This window comes from Ostrea edulis, chromosome 1, assembly GCF_947568905.1.
Source record: "Ostrea edulis chromosome 1, xbOstEdul1.1, whole genome shotgun sequence".
Lineage (NCBI taxonomy): Eukaryota > Metazoa > Mollusca > Bivalvia > Ostreida > Ostreidae > Ostrea > Ostrea edulis.
In genome coordinates, this window is record NC_079164.1 from 44,354,693 (window position 1) to 44,375,131 (window position 20,439).

Below are 20,439 nucleotides of genomic sequence, written 5' to 3' on the forward strand. Positions count from 1 at the left end.
TACTGTTATAATTATGTATAGCTATAGGGACACCTATAGAATCTTTTATTGCGAAAGACATACGTTTTATACATTATAACAAACTGAACATGCATAATAATTACAACAAGCCTGAAAACAAACGGCCAATTCTTACAAAGATATCTAGTAGGTGTAAATACGACAGTATACTATAGTAAAAAGGAGAATGCCGATATACAGTAGAGATTGAAAGATTACTTATATTTAATATAAGCTGTTCTTAGTTCAAGAGCCTTACAAATAAATTTTCCCAAGTTACTTACAGATTTGTTAAAATAACTGTATAAATTTAATTGAACATGGAGGGTTTACCCCAGTAATATATTTTCACTCATTTAACTATAAAAGTTTATCTAGTACTCTCAAAAATGTTTGAGGGATAATCAGTAAGGACCTGTCCCACACAACTTGTCCTCATCAATCTAATTATAAATATCTTTCACATTCTGTGGGTCACGTTTATGGAGACGTAACTGCAAGGACAGAATGGTTGTCTTCACAGTGCACATATATCCTCACACCTTCTGTCAAATGTTCAGTTAAAAATAGTCCTCACTTTACAAGTTTGACCCCCCCCCCCAGGCCCCTCTCTCTCCCAATGCTCTGTACTACGGATCATGGAACAGTAATTTCAATATTGTTTACACTTGAATTTTCGTTAGATAGATAGATGGATTAGATAGATAGATAGATGGAATAGATAGATGGATTAGATAGATTAGATAGATTAGATAGATAGATAGATAGATAGATAGATAGATAGATATATCATATGTACTGTATGCTCTGTAACGAAACATCTGTGCTTTGTTGTCAATACTTGTATTTATTCTAAACATAACTGGAAAATCATGCCAAGAAATTCCTAGCAAAATCTCAAGTATAGAAAAACCGTTATAAATCAGTGACCGCTACTTTGAGCCATGTATGACACTGTATTTGCATGTAGCTATCACATGCACTCGACGTTTTAAATATCTATAATAAAAAGATTGTCTTCCTGTAAACATAATGTTTACCGGAAGACAATTTTTTTTATTATAGATATTTAAAACGTCGAGTGCCTGTGGTAGCTATGTGTTATGTAATCACTTCTTTCTTTGCTTGTATATGTATATATATGTACAGTATTGATTGGAAAATAAAATATGTTCTATGTTCATAGACGTTTTTTTAAAAGTATACATGTAGTACTTGTTTAAAACAACAACAACACCCCTAAAAAGAGAAAGAAAGAAAAAAAAGGAAAGAATATAGCATTCATAATTTCCCACCAAATAAATGTCTTATTTTTACTTCCGGGTAAACACACAAGAAAATGACGTCACAATTTATGTGCACAATAATATTCATGGCATGACAAACATAGCAGTCGAGATGGAGGAGCCCTTTATGAATGACAGAGGGTCGTTTCAGCGGTTCTTAGCAGCATTCTGTAAACGCATGAACGACAATGAAGACGATAGTGATATTTTACCATTTAGACCTCCGAATCGCCATTTAAGACTGGAAGAGCTACAAGGGGAGTGTTTTGACTGGAGTTTGCGTTACTTGGGATTACAGTGAGTTTTATCCTAGTGTGTTATATTATAAACGCACTGATTTAACACAGAGAGCTTGTCATTTCGCAGGTGTTTTTTTGCAACAGGCATTTTTTTTTCTCTCTCTTGATGTTGCAGGATCATATCTTGGTTGCAGAACCTCACAATTTTGCTTATAACATTTTCATTCGTAATCTGCTTATCCACATTTTTATGTGGCAACATTTGAGAAAAGAAAATGAATGGTTTAAAAATTGCAAAATGAAAGAAATATGTCCACATGTACCATTTTATACACCAATGGAAATGAATATGGTGAAATGAAAACCATACAACTAGTTGTATGTTTTCTAGACCTGGTTTGTGTAACACCTGTTTTCAAGCAAGTGGGTGACATGACCATATAGGAAAGTGAAATGTATAGCTATGGTCAATGAATTTCTTATAGTGTCCCAAGACTCATCCATGTGAATTAAATGTGATTTTAGTTTTTGGCACATCAAGTCGTGTAGCAGCAGACCAGCATCCTCAGATTCTTAGATGTATAATTACTTAATTAGTATTCATCACCAAGACTTCAGCTAACTTCAAACATTTGGCTTTTGATCTTTCCAACTCTACCATGAAGATGGTTATTAGCCTCAACCTAGAAACCCCATGAATTTCTGGCTACAAGTAAAAGAGCAATGCTTATCTGTTTCTTTATGGTCATCATTACAGATCCTGATGTAAAAAGTGTACTGCACTTAAATGAACTTCTGTAGATAATGAGGTATAGTTTGTAAGGATAGTAAGGAAAATGTCTTATGACATGTTGAAAGTATGGTTTATAATGCATGTATTATGATATAAGGAAACATTTAGGAATGAATTGAGAAAATTAATTGCATAAGTGTGTAAACATTGGTCTAGGTTTATTTCAATTTAACATGTTCAATCATTGATGCAATTCAATGTACAAAATACTGCTCTAGTATTGATTGTTGTTAAATGCAACATGTATTACTTTTAAGCTTGTTGAGTCACAATGTATTGTTTACCAGGCTGAATGTGGAAAGTTTGTTTCCTCCCTTTTAAATTTGTGAAGTCCTATCAGAATGCATTTGGATAATGACTAAAATCTAGCTTGACGTTGCATATATATATCATATGTCCGTTGGACAAATCAATTCAAAAGTGAAGGGGAGATTTCCTGGATGTAGCTGTGTTACGTCCTCTGCGTTCGGAAGAGGAATATAAAGCAACTTTTGACAAGCAATTCAGCATGTACTATTTATAGTACTTTGTTGACTCTTGACAGATCCATGTCTATAATAATCATTGTGTAGATATAACAGCTTACTGTATCGTACAGAGAAGGTAGCTGACTAGTTTTCTGTGTCAAGAGATATATCATCCTACATAGATAAGGTTCAGCAGCTCAAAGTAGATCCTTGTTGCAATTTACACGTACATAGTGCAAACTTACATATTCAAGGGCCAGTCAATTTCATTGTTTTACTATGTTCAAGTTCATGAAGCCCATCAGTTCCTGAATCCTGTGAAGGATGGTTTTAATACCCTGTCATGCTCATTATTGCATGTTTAATGAAGAAACACAAATGTATAACTATTAAATCAATCTGATCTGTCAACATATATATTTCAGTCTACTAATTAGAACAAACTTTTGATTTTTGATACATTTGAAGAAATTTTAGTTTGAATTATCTTGATATTCTCGTGCTCTGTTGATAGTGTAAGGAGATTTAGGAGTGTCAGAAAATTATACATCTAAGTGCACTATTATGCATTGCATAAAAGTTTAATTCATTTTTTTCTTCTGCATTTGCATTTTAGACTTTGGATGTAAGTTTTCAGCATGATGTTCAACAAGGGACATGAACATGCATTATGAATTATAATTATAGAATTAAACACAGCTAAAAAAGTAGTAACCTTAGTATCCTTGCATATGAAATATATTTCATAATCTGCTACTTTAATGGAACATTTTTAAACGAACTCAGTGGCAGAGTTATGCAGAAGGAGGGGGGGGGGGGGGAGAGCTCTAGATTTTTTTTTATTATATATCGGTATATAAATATGTATTTACACCATACCATTGATTATAAAAATAACTAATAGGCATTTGCACCTAATTTTTTTTACTAGTTCTGATATGAATTTGTGTATTGTGTATTTCGGTACAAACATTTTCATAATTGTGTTGCTGGATTTAGCATTTTTATTACCAAATTTTTCTGGCAGCCCTTGACATTATCTCCCCTTCTTTATTTTGCACCACAGCCATTCTGTCTATGATAGCTAAATGAATAAGCTAGAAACCCCTCCCTTTAAGAATTCCTACATTTGATTTTGTTATGTGTACATTTGTTAGTAAATATTAAATTCTTTATGCTGAAGACACAGATATATATATTGATTATAGAATATTTGATTTTAAGATAAAATTTAAAAGTTTATTTGTGTACATTTAGATAGGAGAAAAGAAAACAGAGATCCGTCCACTTGATTTTTTGTTTTAGCCTTAACAAAGAAGAGAAAATGAAATTGGACAGATTTTGGCCGGTTTTACAGCTAAAGTGAATACTTTCATCCCTCTATCTTTCTTGGGATTTTAATTACTGTTAACAAAGTCCATTCATTTACATGTATATTTGGTGATAAAATCATGGGTTTTGGAATGTATTGATTATAAGAAAATGTATTGAAGAAATCTGGGGGGAAAATTGATTCAGAACTTATAATCTGCCCAACTTTATAGATTTTATATAAAGTTAAAGATAAAAAGACTCTTTTGACCCCATCCACATAGTTAATTCCAAACCCACAACTCTTCAAACAAGATTAGAGAACAAACTATTGGAGTCATGCCTAATGTTTATCATGCATGTTAATCTTAAAGTAATGGGTTTCAAGGGCATATGTTTGTTTCAGAGATCATCACAGGTCTGCTTTTAAAGGGAACCTCCAATTGAAATGCTTAAGATGGCCAGTCAAGACTTAGATTAAAATTCATTAAGTTTTTAAAGTCTATTTCTGGCTTAAATTAAAGTAACTATGCTTAGTTTGAAATTGAAATGGAATATACTGGGCCTTTTTTTCTGACAAGGGATATAGACCCCCTGTAAAGCATGCTTGTATCTTCTACACTTGAAAGGTGTAGATATTAATGACCTCTATATTAACCACAGCTTGAATATACATCGTTGTGGAAAACATATGCCTTCACATAGATTGAGCTTCGTGTACCTTTTGATTTACACTATGGATCAAGGCCTGGTGTTGAAGTATGGTTATCTGTGTAACCAGGAAGGCATTCAATAGTGACGATAATACATCAGGAAAATTAAGTTTTGTTTAGCAAATAAAAGATCAACCTCTCATCATTTAAAGACTTTCATAGTGAATAAGAACACATGATAGGTAATGTTTATTTTAAAGAAGGAATACAGGTGCAGTGTTTTCTGGAGTTATTCCCCTTGTTCTCATACTACATGAATTTTCTAATTGTACCTCTTATTTTGAATCCCTTGTACTTGCATTCTACCAACACTGAAAAGTCAGGGATCCACCTTACATGTGTTTGTGTGATATTTTCTTTATTGAAAAATAGGGTTATGACCTCTGGAAAATAAGTCCCAGACCCAAATTATAGTACAAAAAAGTACATTAAAAAACTCCCCCTCCCCCCCCCCCCCCCCCCCCCCCCTCTCCCCCCAAACAAAAAAACACATTCAAAATGTATGGGTTTTTTAAAAGAAAATTTGGAACCATACATTTGGTCGTTCCAAATATAGTACATGTATAAAAAAGATATACTTTTTTTTGCTATAAGATAGGGCTGTCACGGTTCCAAACATTTTCGGGTCGGGTCGCGGCTCTAAAACTATTGATTTCGGGTCGGGTCTATACAACTATCTTAAAAATCTAATATCCAGTTAAAATCAAAAACTTTTATTGTATTTTGTTACAATAATTACTTGGGGACGTGGGCTGTGGTTTAAACTAGACATCCATGGTACTAGAAACAGCATTGTCACTTAGATCTACTCATTTCCAATCCATGCTTTCAATGTTTTGTCATTGACGATGTTGATCCTGTGGCGTATTTTAAATGCGTCTGACATATCTTACATACTGTTATTGTTTACAGTTTTGTCCACTATGCCATCTTTTAACAATTGATCAAAATACAGCCATCTTTGAGGATTTTGACAACATATTCGTTTAAACGGATTTCTAATTATGATTCAATTTCAAAGACCAGACCTGAACCAAAATACAGAAAAATGGAACCGAACCCAACCCGGATAACATGACCCACGGTTTTCAATTATTTAGGGTACCTGTTGCAGCCCTACTATAAACAACATGACCCGCGGTTTTCAGTTATTTTGGGTACCTGTTGCAGCCCTACAATAAGAGAACAAGAGTATTCTTTTAGCATTTTTTATTTGTTGCATAGTACATGAAAAGTATGACTGGAAATAAAAAAAAAAAAGTACAGAAAAGCACAAAAATGTATTAAGTACAAAAAAATCCAGAGAAAAGTACAGAAAGAAGTATATGTATTTTGAATAAGTTATTTTTCTTCAGGGCACTGAATAAATAATTTCAACCATGCATATCAGATTTTAGATGTGAATTATGAAAGTGGAGATGATGCTTGGGCAAGAAAAAATACGGGAGTTAACAGAAAATTGGATAAGCCCAGGATCTGCTATTGATTAAAAAAAAATTAACTTGGTCAATTTTCTTGTTACTAAGAAATAACTGATATAGCATATCAGTCATTAAATAAATAACAGAAATAAGTTGGACCCCATTCCCATATAGCTGATTGAATAAATTTGGTCTTAAATTTGAAAATGACTCTGTTTGTAATGCATACTAAATAAGAACATCTTGTTGGAACAATCATGAAAAAATCCTGCCATTCTTCTGTTTCAGTAAATGTCCACCTACCCTTGCTTCTGCTATCACTAAAGAGGTTTATGAACAGGCCAATAAATTAGACTTCAAAGATTTTGAAGACCCGACTCCAGACCCTACAGAAGAACGAGGCACCAAGGAGAACTCAAAGAATGAAATCCAACGTCCAGAGTCAGGTTAGAATCACTGGCATCATTATTTTGTGTATCTCTAACACAAGAACATACTGGGTGGCAATGAGAAAATTGTATTGGTCAAGTATACTTTCAGATTAACTCTATATTTGGAAATGGAACATGCACAGGCCTGGATTTTTTTTTTAAAGAAACTTAAGTGAAAAGTTTGATATTTTTTCGAGAAATCCAAGCCTGGTGCCCAAAACATAGGTAAAACCATGGAATCTATGTACAGTGTACATTTAGAATGAGTTTGTTATTGATTGAATGTTAAGATATAGCTTTTAAAAAGTATACACAGTGTACTTCATTGGAGAAAAATTTGTTTTCATCATTTGAATGTAAAAAGTAAATACAGTTGAACTTCAATATCTCAAACACCAATATATTGAATACCATGGATATGTCGAAGTGATTCGCAGGTCCCAACCACTTACCGTAATCTTTAAGTATTTTATCCTCGAATCCTTGGATATCGCAATGTTTTTTCTTGGTCCCGTCGAGTTGGAGATAATGAGGTTTGACTGTACATGGTGTCCTTTCTATGTGGTGTACTATACTGACCGATTTACATTTGATGGCTTGTAGTTCTGGATGCTTCATCACTCATGGAACACATTATTGATATTGTGGATGAAGTGTGTCAAAAATGGAACAAAGACTTGCCACCTATTCCCATTCCAGCTCAGGTTCATGAATGCTACCACTATGAAATTAAAAATACTCGAAGGAAAATGGAAGACAGGCATGTCATGCTTCCAGATTTGAATACTTTATTTGATCTCAAGGTATGTATCCTAGACAACCAGTCCGTACACAGAGATTTCCCTCAACATCAATGTATGCAAACTAACATTAAATCATCTTTACCCATTCTGTTATATCTATAAACATGGAACTACCACAGGTACAATTTTAACAAAATATTGTAATTAATCAAACAGTAGGAATTGGAAAAGACAGCCCAGTATGATGCAAAACATTTTCATACTAAGACTACATTTTAGCCTTTTTTGGTTGATACTGTAGAAAATTTATTTATGTGAATATTGAATTCCTTGACCTGATTGTTAGTTCTAATCGTGATATTTTATGCGAGTACTTAATTCCATGACCTGACTGTGAGTTCAAATCGTGATATTTTATGTGAGTACTTAATTCCATGACCTGACTGTGAGTTCAAATCGTGATATTTTATGTGAGTACTTAATTCCACGACCTGACTGTTTTGTTCAAGTCTTGAAAACGTAAAAGTGAGCATTCAGACTTTTAAAAATATATTTTATGTCAATTATGTTGTTTCTAACACCCAGAACCAAAACCTGAGTTGAATCTGATGAAGAAAGCTTACATAATGGCTGGTCTCAAGTGATATTGCAATATGTCATAGTGTATTACTTGTGAAATGATTACTGCACAAGGTAAAACAGAAGAAAGAGTTGTCTCTCTTGTATTGTCAAACCAATATGATTAATTTTCTTTGAAGTCTTATTGTGTATTATATAAAAGAAGCAATGATATCAAATAAATTATTAACATGTTATGAATAATTGTAATGAAATATTCAATTCAATTTCAAATTGATACTCAAGAAGAGTTTACAAGAAATTCTCTGGTTGCAGTATTTAATTCAATTTCAAATTTATACACAAGAAGCATTCATTTACTAGAAATTCTTTGGTTGCAGTTTAATTTTATAAATAGTATAATTAGCAATGCAAATGAATGCTAGATTTCTAAAGTCCATAAGGGTAGCTTCTTGATATTGATTTCTTGCTTTTAATTAGGAATCTACAGTAGTCAGTAATCATGGGCATACATGTGTAAGCAAGATTATAAAAAAAAAAAAAAAAAGAGGTGAGGGAAGTCAGATTGATTAGGTATAAGGCTCTCTATAATCATTGTCATCCATCAATTACAGGATTTTCCGCAGCAATCCTACTACGGAGTGTTTGATGGACATGCAGGGATCGAGGCAGCTGTATATGCATCCAATCACCTTCATGTTCATTTGCCAACCTGTGAAAAGTTCTCCAGTGATCCAGAGTCTGCCCTCAAGTGTTCATACACGGCCACAGATGATCATTTCATTCTAAAGGCTCAAAGAGAGGTTCATATTTGTTTGACAAAGTTACTTTCTCTTTTGGAATAGCTTAGATGATGTATAATTATGTATGTGTGATTTTCTCAACTTGAGTAGGAAAAGTAGAGAATTATGTACGATGAAATGTTTCTGATAACACAGAATATGTCTCAATTATACATTCAGTTGAGTTTGTCATGGGACCACTATTTTAAAATCATTGTATTTTAACATTTTTAGGGATTAAAGAGTGGCTGTACTGGAGTGACAGTTTTAATCAGGGATAAGACTATGTACTTAGCATGGCTTGGAGACTCTCAGGCATGTCTAGTCCGGAACGGTCACGCTATGTCCATAATGAATCCACATAAACCAGAGCGACAGGTATTAAGAAAATTTCTTTCAATAGTTATTAGGGTATATATATATGTGCTGGTGTATTGTATTAGTAAAGAAAAGGGTTAAGAAATTATCATTGCATATGCATGTGTGCATTTAGAAAATATGTGCTTTTTAGCTCACCTGAGCCGAAGGCTCAAGTGAGCTTTTCTAATTGAAATTTGTCCGTTGTCTGCCGTCATTGTCGTTGTAAACTTTTTTTTACATTTTCATCTTCTTCTCCAGAGCCATTGGGCCAATTTCAACCAAACTTGGCACAAAGCTTACCTGGGTGAAGGGGATTCAAGTTTGTTCAAATCAAGGGCCACGTCCTTCTCCAAGAGGAGATAATAGCGAAATAGTAAAAATACAGTAACAACATTTAAACATCTTCACCAGAACCACAGGGCCAAATTTAACCAAACTTTGCAACTTTGCACAAAGCATCCTCTGGTGAAGGGAATTCAAGTTTGTTCAAATGAAGGGCCATGCGCCTTTCAAAGGGGAGATAATCACAAAAATGCAAAAAATCGGGTGGGGTAATTTAAAAATCTTCTTCTCAAGAACCACTGACTGGGCCAGAAGAGTTGAAATTTACATGAAAGCTTCCTGACATAGTGCAAATTCAAATTTATCAAAACCCTGACTCCCCGAGGGGTAGGTTGAGACCACAATAAAGGATCAAAGTTTTGCATGCGAATATATAATATATAGGAAAAATCTTCTTTTCAAGAACCATTGGGCCAAAGAATTTTACAATTAGGTTGGGGCCTCAATAGGGATCAAAAATTACATTCGATTATAAAAGGAAAATTTTTAAATATGGACCAAGGTATCTCAGGTGAGCTATGTGGCCCATGGGCCTCTTGTTTAACATCTGCAGTCCATGGCTTACATGTGAGGATCACTCTGTCTGGATAGAATGATGCTTTACAATATTATAGGCAAATTCATGGATACAATCTTTTGAATATATTGTAAATTCATATTGTTATGCGTTGTATGGAATGTAGAAAATTAAATTTTGTACACCGCTTATATTTGCAAGACTTAATGTTTGCAAATTTGTCATGGCTGATAGCTTTTACCAGTGAGACATTTTGCAGAAACATTTAATTTGTTCATCAATATTAAAAACAAATAAATGTTGCCATGTTTGTATTATTGGGGTATTTATACAATGGAAACCAGGGATGATATGTAAAACCAGTGAAGCATGGGATGATATGTAAAATCAGTGAAGCTGATGATGCAGAAATTGTCCCCTGCTTCCTTGTTTTTATATTTCATGTAATACAAATAGCATTTATTCGTCATCAAGTTGAAAGGTCTCTGCTTTTATCGAGAAATAATTTGAAATACATTGAAGCAGCATATGCTTATTACTTACAAAGTAATGGTAAATGATTATCCATGAGAACTTTACTTTCGCAGCAAGTCAGGCTCACAAATTTACACTAAAGTAAAGGTCTCGTAGGTTTTACAGTGTTGTTCAACCAGTGATTAACAGCATTAAATATAACTGATACTTTTCTACATTAAGAAAGATTTTCTTTTAGCCATGAGCAATTTGATAGAGCAATTTTTCAGGATGAGAAAAGTCGTATCGAAGCTTTAGGCGGAGTTGTCCTGTACATGGGAACTTGGCGTGTTAATGGCAATTTGGCTGTGTCCAGGGCAATAGGTAACCATGGAAACAGTTTGTGGGAAACAAAGTCTAAAATAAAAATTGGTGTTTAATCATTGTTTGTTTAAGATCAGATTTTATCTCAACCACTTCAAATTCCTTAAGATTTTTTACCTTGATATGTAATTTTTAGCACTGGTGTTAGTCAAAAGTTGAATTCATTAGTTTTTGCAGGGAGTACTGCAAAGCAGAATTTCATGGAATATTTCCCAGTTTCTGCAACACACAAAACAAGACCTATTATTTTTTAGGAATGCGTTAGATTCCAATCTTAATTTTAGACCTTGTTTCCCTCTGAATAATATTGTTACTTCCCTGAAATGATGTGATCTTTTTGACAGGATGAACGAGCTAGGATTGAAGCATTAGGAGGGTTTGTTCAATGTGTCAGGGGCATATGGAGAGTCAATGCCATTCTATCAGTTGCGCGGTCGATAGGTAAATTGTGTGGGGAGTTCTAGGGTGAAGAGTTTTATTGCAGTGGCATTGACATTTGTAGCAAAGCAATAGATGGTATTAGCTTGAACATGCTTAGATGTAAAGCCACTAACAGTATATAAAACAATATAATTGTGGAATTAAACATGAAATACATTGTTGGGATCAGTTAGTACCAGTAAGATAAAATATGTGTAAATGCATATAATGTCAAAATATTATGAATAAAAACCAGAAAACTGTGAATTACACATTCAAGGAGTAGAAATGTTTTAGTTATGTGTTTACAACACTGTGCACTTCACGACTGTTATGGGTAGGACTTGACACGCACTGTCACCCAATTCTTATAGTGATTGAGACAAAATTGGGCAACAGTTTTATATCAGATAGTTTAAGGGTGTAACTGTTATGTAATACTAGAACAGGGAAGTGTAGATCCATCAAAGGAGGAAGGATTAAGACATTAACAAATTTCACTGACTTGAAATAAGGAAGAGTTTTAAATTTTTCAATCAATATGATGTTTTTTGTCTTCTTTTTTTTTTTTTATTTACGTACCAACTGTCAGTATGCAATTTTGAAAATGAATTTGAAAAAATTAGTATTTTCAGTGTATATGTATTGAGCAGCAATACTGAGATTATGAAATGTGTTGACATTGTTTTGTGTTTTTACAATAATCTGCTGGTCAAGTACCCATTTTACTACTTCTTTTAAAAATATTTTGATTCAAATCCTTCTATCACTGAATTAAGACTGGGTTATATTACTTTACAATAAAAATAACCAAAAGTTATTACAATTTCTAAAATTCCAATGTTATACAATAAATGTAACAGGGCAAGTTCCAATTATTGCCACTTTTTTTATAAAGTAGAAAGTATTTACTACAAGTAATTAAGATGTGAACTATCTCTATTGATTCACTGCATGGTTATCATCTGCTATAAAATATTTATGAATACAGTGCATATTTGTTAACAGATTGATTAACTAGAAAGTCTGAGAGCAGCAGTGTGTTCAGTCAGTCACTATATTGTAAAGAGATTATTCTTGTGTATTTTCTCTCAGAAAACATAAAAAATTCTGTTATAATGAATTCGGATATAGCAAATGTACAGTATAATGAACTAATTTTTAGTCCCAGAATGCATTAAAGTAATGCATTTGTATCCATTTATAACGATTTCTTTTTCATAGAAAATCATTTTGATTTACATGTAAACATTTTTGGGATTGTTTCTGCTTTAGTCTTTACTATTGGACATCCCCCCCCCCCCTACTAATATTTTGCATACTAATTCCTCTATTAAAGACAACTCCATGATTAATGTGAAGTGAGTTATCATGCATGCTTAGCCCTCAGTTGAAGACCACCCTCTCCATGTGTTTGTACAAGTGGCAGGCAAGCCCTGCAGGAGGTGTCGATAATTACCCAAGCCTACATGTAGATTTTGTGATGTTTTTCTTGAAAGTATCCAACTCAAATCCAATTTGTTTTTAATCTTATAATAGTCTAATGTCAACACACATTTTCATTTCTTCACTGTTGAAATATGCTTGACAAAAAATTTGTATATGTTAAGTTTACTTTTATTAGGATTATATCACTAAGTTAGCTGATTTCAAATGATCCACAGAAACATTACAAAGACCTGAACTGTGAAGGTTTCTAATTTTGCATAATAGTCACTCGGAACATATAAAAGTTCCTTATTTCATCAGTTTTAGATATAAAAGTTCCCATCTCCTAAACCTTTTATCAGAAATTGATCATAAATATTCCTTGAGACAAGGGCTTTTGGACTAAGGTCATTTTGGAAAGGTCAAGGTCAATCAGGATATATATCTTATATATGAAAAAAATACTTCATTTCAACAATATTTCAACAGTTATTGATCTTTTGGGCCAATAATACTTCTTTTCAACAATGTCTTTTGGTAAAGGTCAATGTCACTCAACATATACCATATATATTAAAAAGAAGCCTTTCTTTCAACAATATTTCAACAGTTATTGATCATTGTGGGAGTCATTCGTCATATGAAGTAGTTCTTTTGTTAGATGCATTTTGGGGAGCATCCAACAGTTTTACTGATATTCTTGTTTTGAGTTGGTTGCAGAATAAAGGTTTCTAACTTTTAATGAGCAAGAAATAGTGAAGTGCACGTATGAAAGTCATTGTTTCCATTGTATTCTGTCAGGTTCTTTATATACAATGTAGATCATTCAGAGTGATTAGTAAGAGTTATGCCCCTTTTTGATTTTAACCCCCTTAGGAATTTGAAACACCAGAAAGTTTTTCCCTTATTCTAAATATTTGATGTTAAACTGTGTATTGACTGGATTGCCAGTATTTATTATTTTTACAGATATTTTGCACCTATCATGATTTTTCTCTCATTTGACATTCATTGTGCATTACCATTAGAAATGACTGAAGATGAGTTTTTATATGCTCCCGTAATTTGAAATCAGTCATGACAGTGACAGAAACAACATTCAATGGAAGTTGTGTACTTCTTGCACATATTTATGTTATTTTTATATTGATAATAAGATAATGAGATCTATCTCCATAAATATAGACATCAATTGTTAGGAAACAAGTAAAATTTGTGCTCTATAGGGGTACTAATTCAGTCGATAGGCTGACCACAAGTTTAGACAAATTTGGTAGACAATGCATTACGCAAGAAGAAAAGACAAATTTAGTTTTCTAAATATCTTTTTATTTAAATTAATTATAAATGAAGTGTTGACCTGTACGTGATTACTCTGTATGTGGTAATTACATGACTGATGTGATTAAACCTTTGATGAAAATATACCCAGTAACTAACATGAGAGCCAAAATGGTGGAAATGATCACTGGTGACCAAAACATAGACATATAAAAAGGGGTGATCCTTTTAGTACAACCCCCCCCCCCCCCCCCCCCCTCCTCATCACCACCACTATCACTTTCTTAGTTATAATTCTTGAAGGGAAAAAACCCTGTGGAATAAACAATAATTTACAGTTTGTGCTTTCAAAGTAGGGGAGACACACTCTTCATATTCACAGTATGAATTTGGCTCACCAAAGAGTTTGTACATGCAGAGAACAAAATGTTTAAATGATAAACAACTTTCTAATTGGATCTAAAATTTTCTTGCTTCTCAGTTCTTTTTCTGATGTATTTGACAGAAAATCTGCATTATTTGTGATGAAATGGACCTTATGCTGATTATAAGTTTCCCCATAGTGCTCTGCTGGATTTAATCAAATGATGTTTATTTAATTTGATGTTTTTTAGGAGACATAAGCCAAAAGAAGTTTATCTGCAGTGATGCGGATACCACTGTGATAGGTTTAGATGGCACGGAGGATTACATTGTCCTGGCCTGTGATGGCATGTGGGATGGCATATCACAGGGAGATGTGCCTCAGATAGTACACGACCACCTGCAGAAAACCAATGGCGATAAATCCAGTGTAGCTAGGATGTTGGTAGAAGTAGCAAAAGAAAACGGGTCAACAGACAACATAACTGTTGTGATAATTTTTCTCAGGGATGAAATAGCAGCACCAGCTATTGCACCAGTTTTTTCATTTGATAAGATTTCTAGTTCTCAGGGAGAAGATGAAACAGAGGATGTGGATGGCAAGAATGACAGTAACTCTTCAGGAAAGGGGGATAACTCTGAAAGTCCATCCTCTAATGGTGGCACGGAGGCTGATGGCAATGAACCGAAAGAAGGGATGGAGGATAATGCAAAATTACAGGAGCCTGGAGATGAAATTAAAGACAACTCCATTAAACCAGATGATACTCCTCTTCCTGTTGATCGTGTCCTTAAGAAAGAGGCCGTTTTTATTATTGCAGACACTGCTCCTCAAAATGTTGAAGTTGAAATCAAGAGTCCTTTGCCCAAACAAGGACATCCAATTTCAAAAGAAGTTAAACCACTGAAAGTTGATTCTATTTCAAAGGATATTGCTTCTTCAGAAACTGCTTTAACTTCTACAGTTTCTCCGAGTGCTCAGAAAACTACAGGTAATAGTTTACCAGTGGAAATAGGATTGTCCACTCTTTTGACATACTTGCCAAATCAGGGCAGCACCATCTCCGAGTTCAGGCATGGGCTGCAAATGAGCAGCAAACCTAGTTCTGTGTCAAACTCTTTAGCACCCCTGCTGGAAGATTTACCAGTTGTTTCCAATTATGTAATTCAGGAAGAAATATACAGAAAAAAGGATTTGGGAAAGAAAAAACCCAAAAGAAATAAAAATCCCAAAAGTCGGGAACAGAATCGCGATGGCCAGTATGTTGTCCCTCGAAGGGGGAGGAAAAAAATTGATGGATCTGCACCAATAGTATGGGCTTTCACTGGTAAAAATACAGCTTCTGTTAGAAACCATAAGCTCAGTTCTTTGAAAAATTCTCAGAATTCCTCTAAAATAATCTTGACCAACATCTTGAACAGTGGTGCAGTTGATCCAAACATTCCTTCACAACCCAGTTCAGACATTAAGTTTCTAGAAAAAATATCTAAATCCAAGCATTTCGCTGAACCTGAGCCGCAAAACTCTGAGGAACTTCCAATGCCCCACACAATATTTGACTATCCACTTTCCACTTTCACAGCATCCTCCAATTTCAGTACTAAATCTACCTCAATTTCCAAGACAAAATCATCCCTAGTCAGCCAACCGAAAACCAATCCGAAAACTGTTCCTGCTTTCCATCAATCTTGGCGACCCCGAAAATTATCAAAAATAAACACACCAGCTGCGATTGCTGAACCTCCACCCACTCCTTTCTCCAATGTCAAGATTCATCCATCATCAGAATTTTCCGAATAAACCAGAGCTTTGTACTTTGTACACCACATATCGTTTTAAATTTTTTTTTTTTTTGTGGCTTTTATGCATGTTTACAATCAGTCTTCATTGACCATCAATAGATTAATTTGAAGCAATATTTTGATAATCAGATTAATTTTATTCCATATTTTGCTCATTTGATAATTTACAAGAATTGTTCCCCTTTGTGTATGAATTGTCACTTAAGTCACTTACATCTGTAGATAGATGCGAGATTCCAAGAACTGCTAAAACTTGAGTTTTGTCTAACCACTTTTTCCATGTTTATTTTGTATAGTTTGCAAGAAGAAACACAGCAGGTGATGTAGTGATTTGTATATTCTCTAGTTTGTTTGATGGGTGTCCTAATATGTAACGAGTGTTTCTCTGAATCGGAATAATAACGATTATTTATGATTGTGTGGTGTAAGTGTTTTCATATTGGTATGTAACCAGGCAGCAATCAGTGTAATCCAATAATTACATAAAAACTGGTGCTTTTCGACACATGGACCTTTCATTATTATTTATATAATTTTTTCTAGGTGTTATGTGTTCATTATTCCTATGTCTGCAAAAATAGCACTCATCCATCTCCATATTTGAAAAATGTGAATGTTGGCTTCACTCTTCATAAACAAATTGTAACAGACCCTTTGAATTGGAAATGGAAGAAAATTTCTTATTCATATCATTTATCTAATCATTAGATTCAGTTTGTAATAAGGAGACATTTTTCAACAAGTAAACTTTATTTTAAAGCGTAGTACACCTATTTCTGATTATTATAACAGATATCTTTACAGCAAATAAGGAAAATGAAACAAAAATGTATTTTCTAATAGATGTAGGAGTTGTGTGAAGAAGCAGCTGGGAGTATGATTTAATTTAGAATTAAATGTTCATATATAAAAGTTCAGACATATTGAAATTCAATGTGTAAAAGTTGATGGCTGGCTAAGTGTGATTAAAATCTGTCCAGGAATTAGAATCAAACATTGTTATCTTGATGGTGCAGAAAAGAACTTTGAGATATCAGGAAAATGTAGTTGGGATTTCAACTCACTGCAACATATCCATGGTATTTGAGATACCGATGTTCGACTGTATGTAAGGGGGGGGGGGGTTACTAGACAATCCTTTGTACTAGGTAATATAAAGTTAGGTACCTGTTGTTCTCCATATCTTAATGTTTGTGATTTTTGTATTTCTGTAACCAAATAATCTACCGTACTATTCTGTGTGTATTTTACTATATAAATGTATGTGTAATGTATAAGGGTGATGGGTTCTGGTAATTTGACTTCCTTCTCTTTTTATTTAAGAAATTAAAATAAAGCATTTTTAATATCATTTGATTATAAATTTTTAAAATAATTTCTAACTATCACGAAAGGAAATTAATGCCAATATAATAAAGATATATGAAAATGTAAGTATTTTTACATACTAGATCAATGTAAGTAATTTTGTGCTTTGAGAGCAAGAGAACTGTACGTTTTTCCAGAGTTCCACCTTTTTAGTGTTATTCATTATCAGTAACTATGAGAGTATATTCATTCCCAAAACATCCTTGAGATTGAATTTTTCATATATTCAGGTATTGTAGGTCTTTGTATGTACCTCAAAACTTGTGGTAATAGAGTTGATTTTAATACAACTATACTTTGAATCAATGTTTCAACATCTGATAATATGTCATTTTAATATTGAAAATGTAGAGAATTTCAATTTAAAAAATCAACCAATTTTTAAGAATGTAAGTTTTTGATTGATTAAAATTTTGTTCATGTAGAAAGTATACCAATTCATTTTTACTCATGTGAATCATGTTTTTATCACATTTAACAGAAATCTTTTTTTTTTTTTTTAAAAAACCAATAATTTGGCATATTTTTAGGGGAATTTTTTTAATAATGAAATTACTTTTACCCAAGGGATATGGAAGCTTATGTATTTACTATACACAGTCTTATTATCACTGTAGCTTAAGGACAAAAAAAAAGAGGATAAAAATTGTGAGTTTAAAACTGCTTGAAAACAGATTTACAGCATGAAAATTACTAAGAGCAAACTTCAAAGGTATAACAGTATAATAACCAGAATATACTAATTTATAGATATGAAGGTAGTATTTTAAGTATGTCTGTCAGGTTGCTTATGTAGACCATTAGTAACTAGACAGATGGCATAGAAATTGACATGAAACCTCAAAAGACAGGGCAGGTCCTAAGCCTAAGTGCTTCAGATTTCATTTTTATGAAGTAGAAAAAATTCACTATGTTTCTAACTTAGCTCTTGCAGTAAGATTGAATATGCTTAAAGGTAAAGAATACTTTGAGCCAGATAGATTTAATCATGAATATGGGAATCATGTTAGAACAGGGTGTATAATGGGATATTGTTTATATGATGTAGTGATGTGTTATTATTGACGATTTCATTTTGGAGTAATTTTTTAGATACAATCATTATTTATGTCATAGTTTCAAATTAGTATATCTTAATTTATGTTGATTGGATTGATATTGAAAAATTGTACCGGAGCCAGTTGTCAGATTATGATTTAATTTCTAATGATATTTGATTTTTTGTTTGTTTTGTGTTTTTGTTATGTTTGATGTGTTTCATGTTGTTTTCTTATTGAGAATAGTGGAGATCATTCAGCTGATGAGCCTTCAAGTTATGTTATTGTTATTGTTATAATCTGTATACACCTGCTAATATTATACACAATAAATACTCTATTACAATCAGAATTGTGTGGTGGGTTTATCTTCAGTTTTATTCATTGATTCAGGTCTGTACAGTAAATCGGTGGAGGGGGGGGGGGGGGGTTACATACATGCGACAATAATCTTTGTTTTCTAGCTTATTTTGGTACACAGAATGGCAATCAAACAACATTCTGGATCTGGTTTTTTACTCATAAATAAAAACTTGGCTAACTTTGATCTGTATTCCCTATCATTTTAAAGTGTAAAACAGGGCTTACTTCACCTTTGGCCTGGACATAATAGATGAGTTGTGTAAAAATGATAAAGAGCAATTAAATGAGATTTTTTTAAATTTCACCTTGCATCCAATCAGAAATGTTAAGGTACTGTAAGTAGTGCAATAATATATGGATTCTGTGTATTAGGAAATTAAACAGTCATCATGAAGATGAGTTGTGGTATGGATATTAATCTGAGGCAGTTGTTATCATCTGAAGACTGACAACTTTGACCTCGTCTCACTCTTTAGCTCGCCAGAACAAATATCCGGAGAGCTATTGTCAACCTCCGGTTTTGCTGTCACACTTTGAAGAGAAAAATTTAATCTTGGCTATATCTTTTGTACAATGGGGAAAAGGGTTTGATATTTCATATAGATGCCTCATGACCAAACCTTTCATTTGATGACATGAGTTTGACCTTTACCTTGGACTTCAACCTACCTTTAAAAACTTTTAACCATCGCTATACATGTATGTTCTGAACTAAGGGGGATAGGGCTTTGATGAAAGGTGAAGATAACAAACAAGCGATCAATCTCATAACTCTTATTTTAATTGAGAATACACAAGAGATGTTTGTAAAACATATTAGCCTCCCCCCCCCCCTTTGGTGCAAATTTGAAAAGGGTTATACACATGCATCATTTAATTGATAGTAGTATCACCATTTCAAAATATTGAACAGACAATATCTTCCAATGTCAAGAGTGGATTGACCATGTGACCTAAAAATCAATAGGGGTCATCTACTCCTGATGGTGTACCAGTGTACCGAGTTTGATGTCAATCAAGCAATTAATTCTTAAAATATAGGAAACAATATATAACTGTCCAGCTTGTCCTTTGACCATGTGACTTCAAAATTAATAGGGGTCATCTTCTGAACATGTACCAGTGTACCAAGTTTGATGTCTGTCAAGCAAAGGGTTCTCACGATATTGAATAGACAGTATATTCCTATGTCCAGTTTGACCTTTGACCATGTTACCTAAAAATCAATAGGGATCATCTTCTCCTGAAGATGTACCAGTGAACCATGTTTGATGTCTGTCAAACAAAGGGTTCTCAAGATATTGAGCGGACAGTATATTCCTATGTCCAGTTTGACGTTTGACCATGTGACCTCAAAATCAAAAGGGGTAATCTCCTCCTTAAGATGTACCAGTGTACCATGTTTGATGTCTATCAAGCAAAGGGCTCTCTAAACATTGAGTGGTCAGTATATTCCTATGCCCAGTTTGACCATGTGACATCGAAATCAATAGGGGTCATCTACTCCTTAGAGTGTACCAAGTTTGATGTCTGTCAAGCAGAGGGTTCCCAATAT

General features: G+C 33.5%; 1 protein-coding gene across 1 annotated transcript; it reads left to right on the forward strand.

Moving 5' to 3' along the window:
• Positions 1-1,341: 1,341 nt before the first annotated feature.
• Positions 1,342-18,873, forward strand: LOC125652668 (uncharacterized). The gene is made up of 7 exons (XM_048882023.2): positions 1,342-1,583; positions 6,519-6,676; positions 7,265-7,464; positions 8,598-8,786; positions 9,000-9,143; positions 10,728-10,821; positions 14,565-18,873. The coding sequence occupies exons 1-7, from the start codon at positions 1,378-1,380 to the stop codon at positions 16,112-16,114; spliced, it is 2,541 nt and encodes an 846-aa protein (XP_048737980.2). The 5' UTR covers positions 1,342-1,377; the 3' UTR covers positions 16,115-18,873.
• Positions 18,874-20,439: the final 1,566 nt, after the last annotated feature.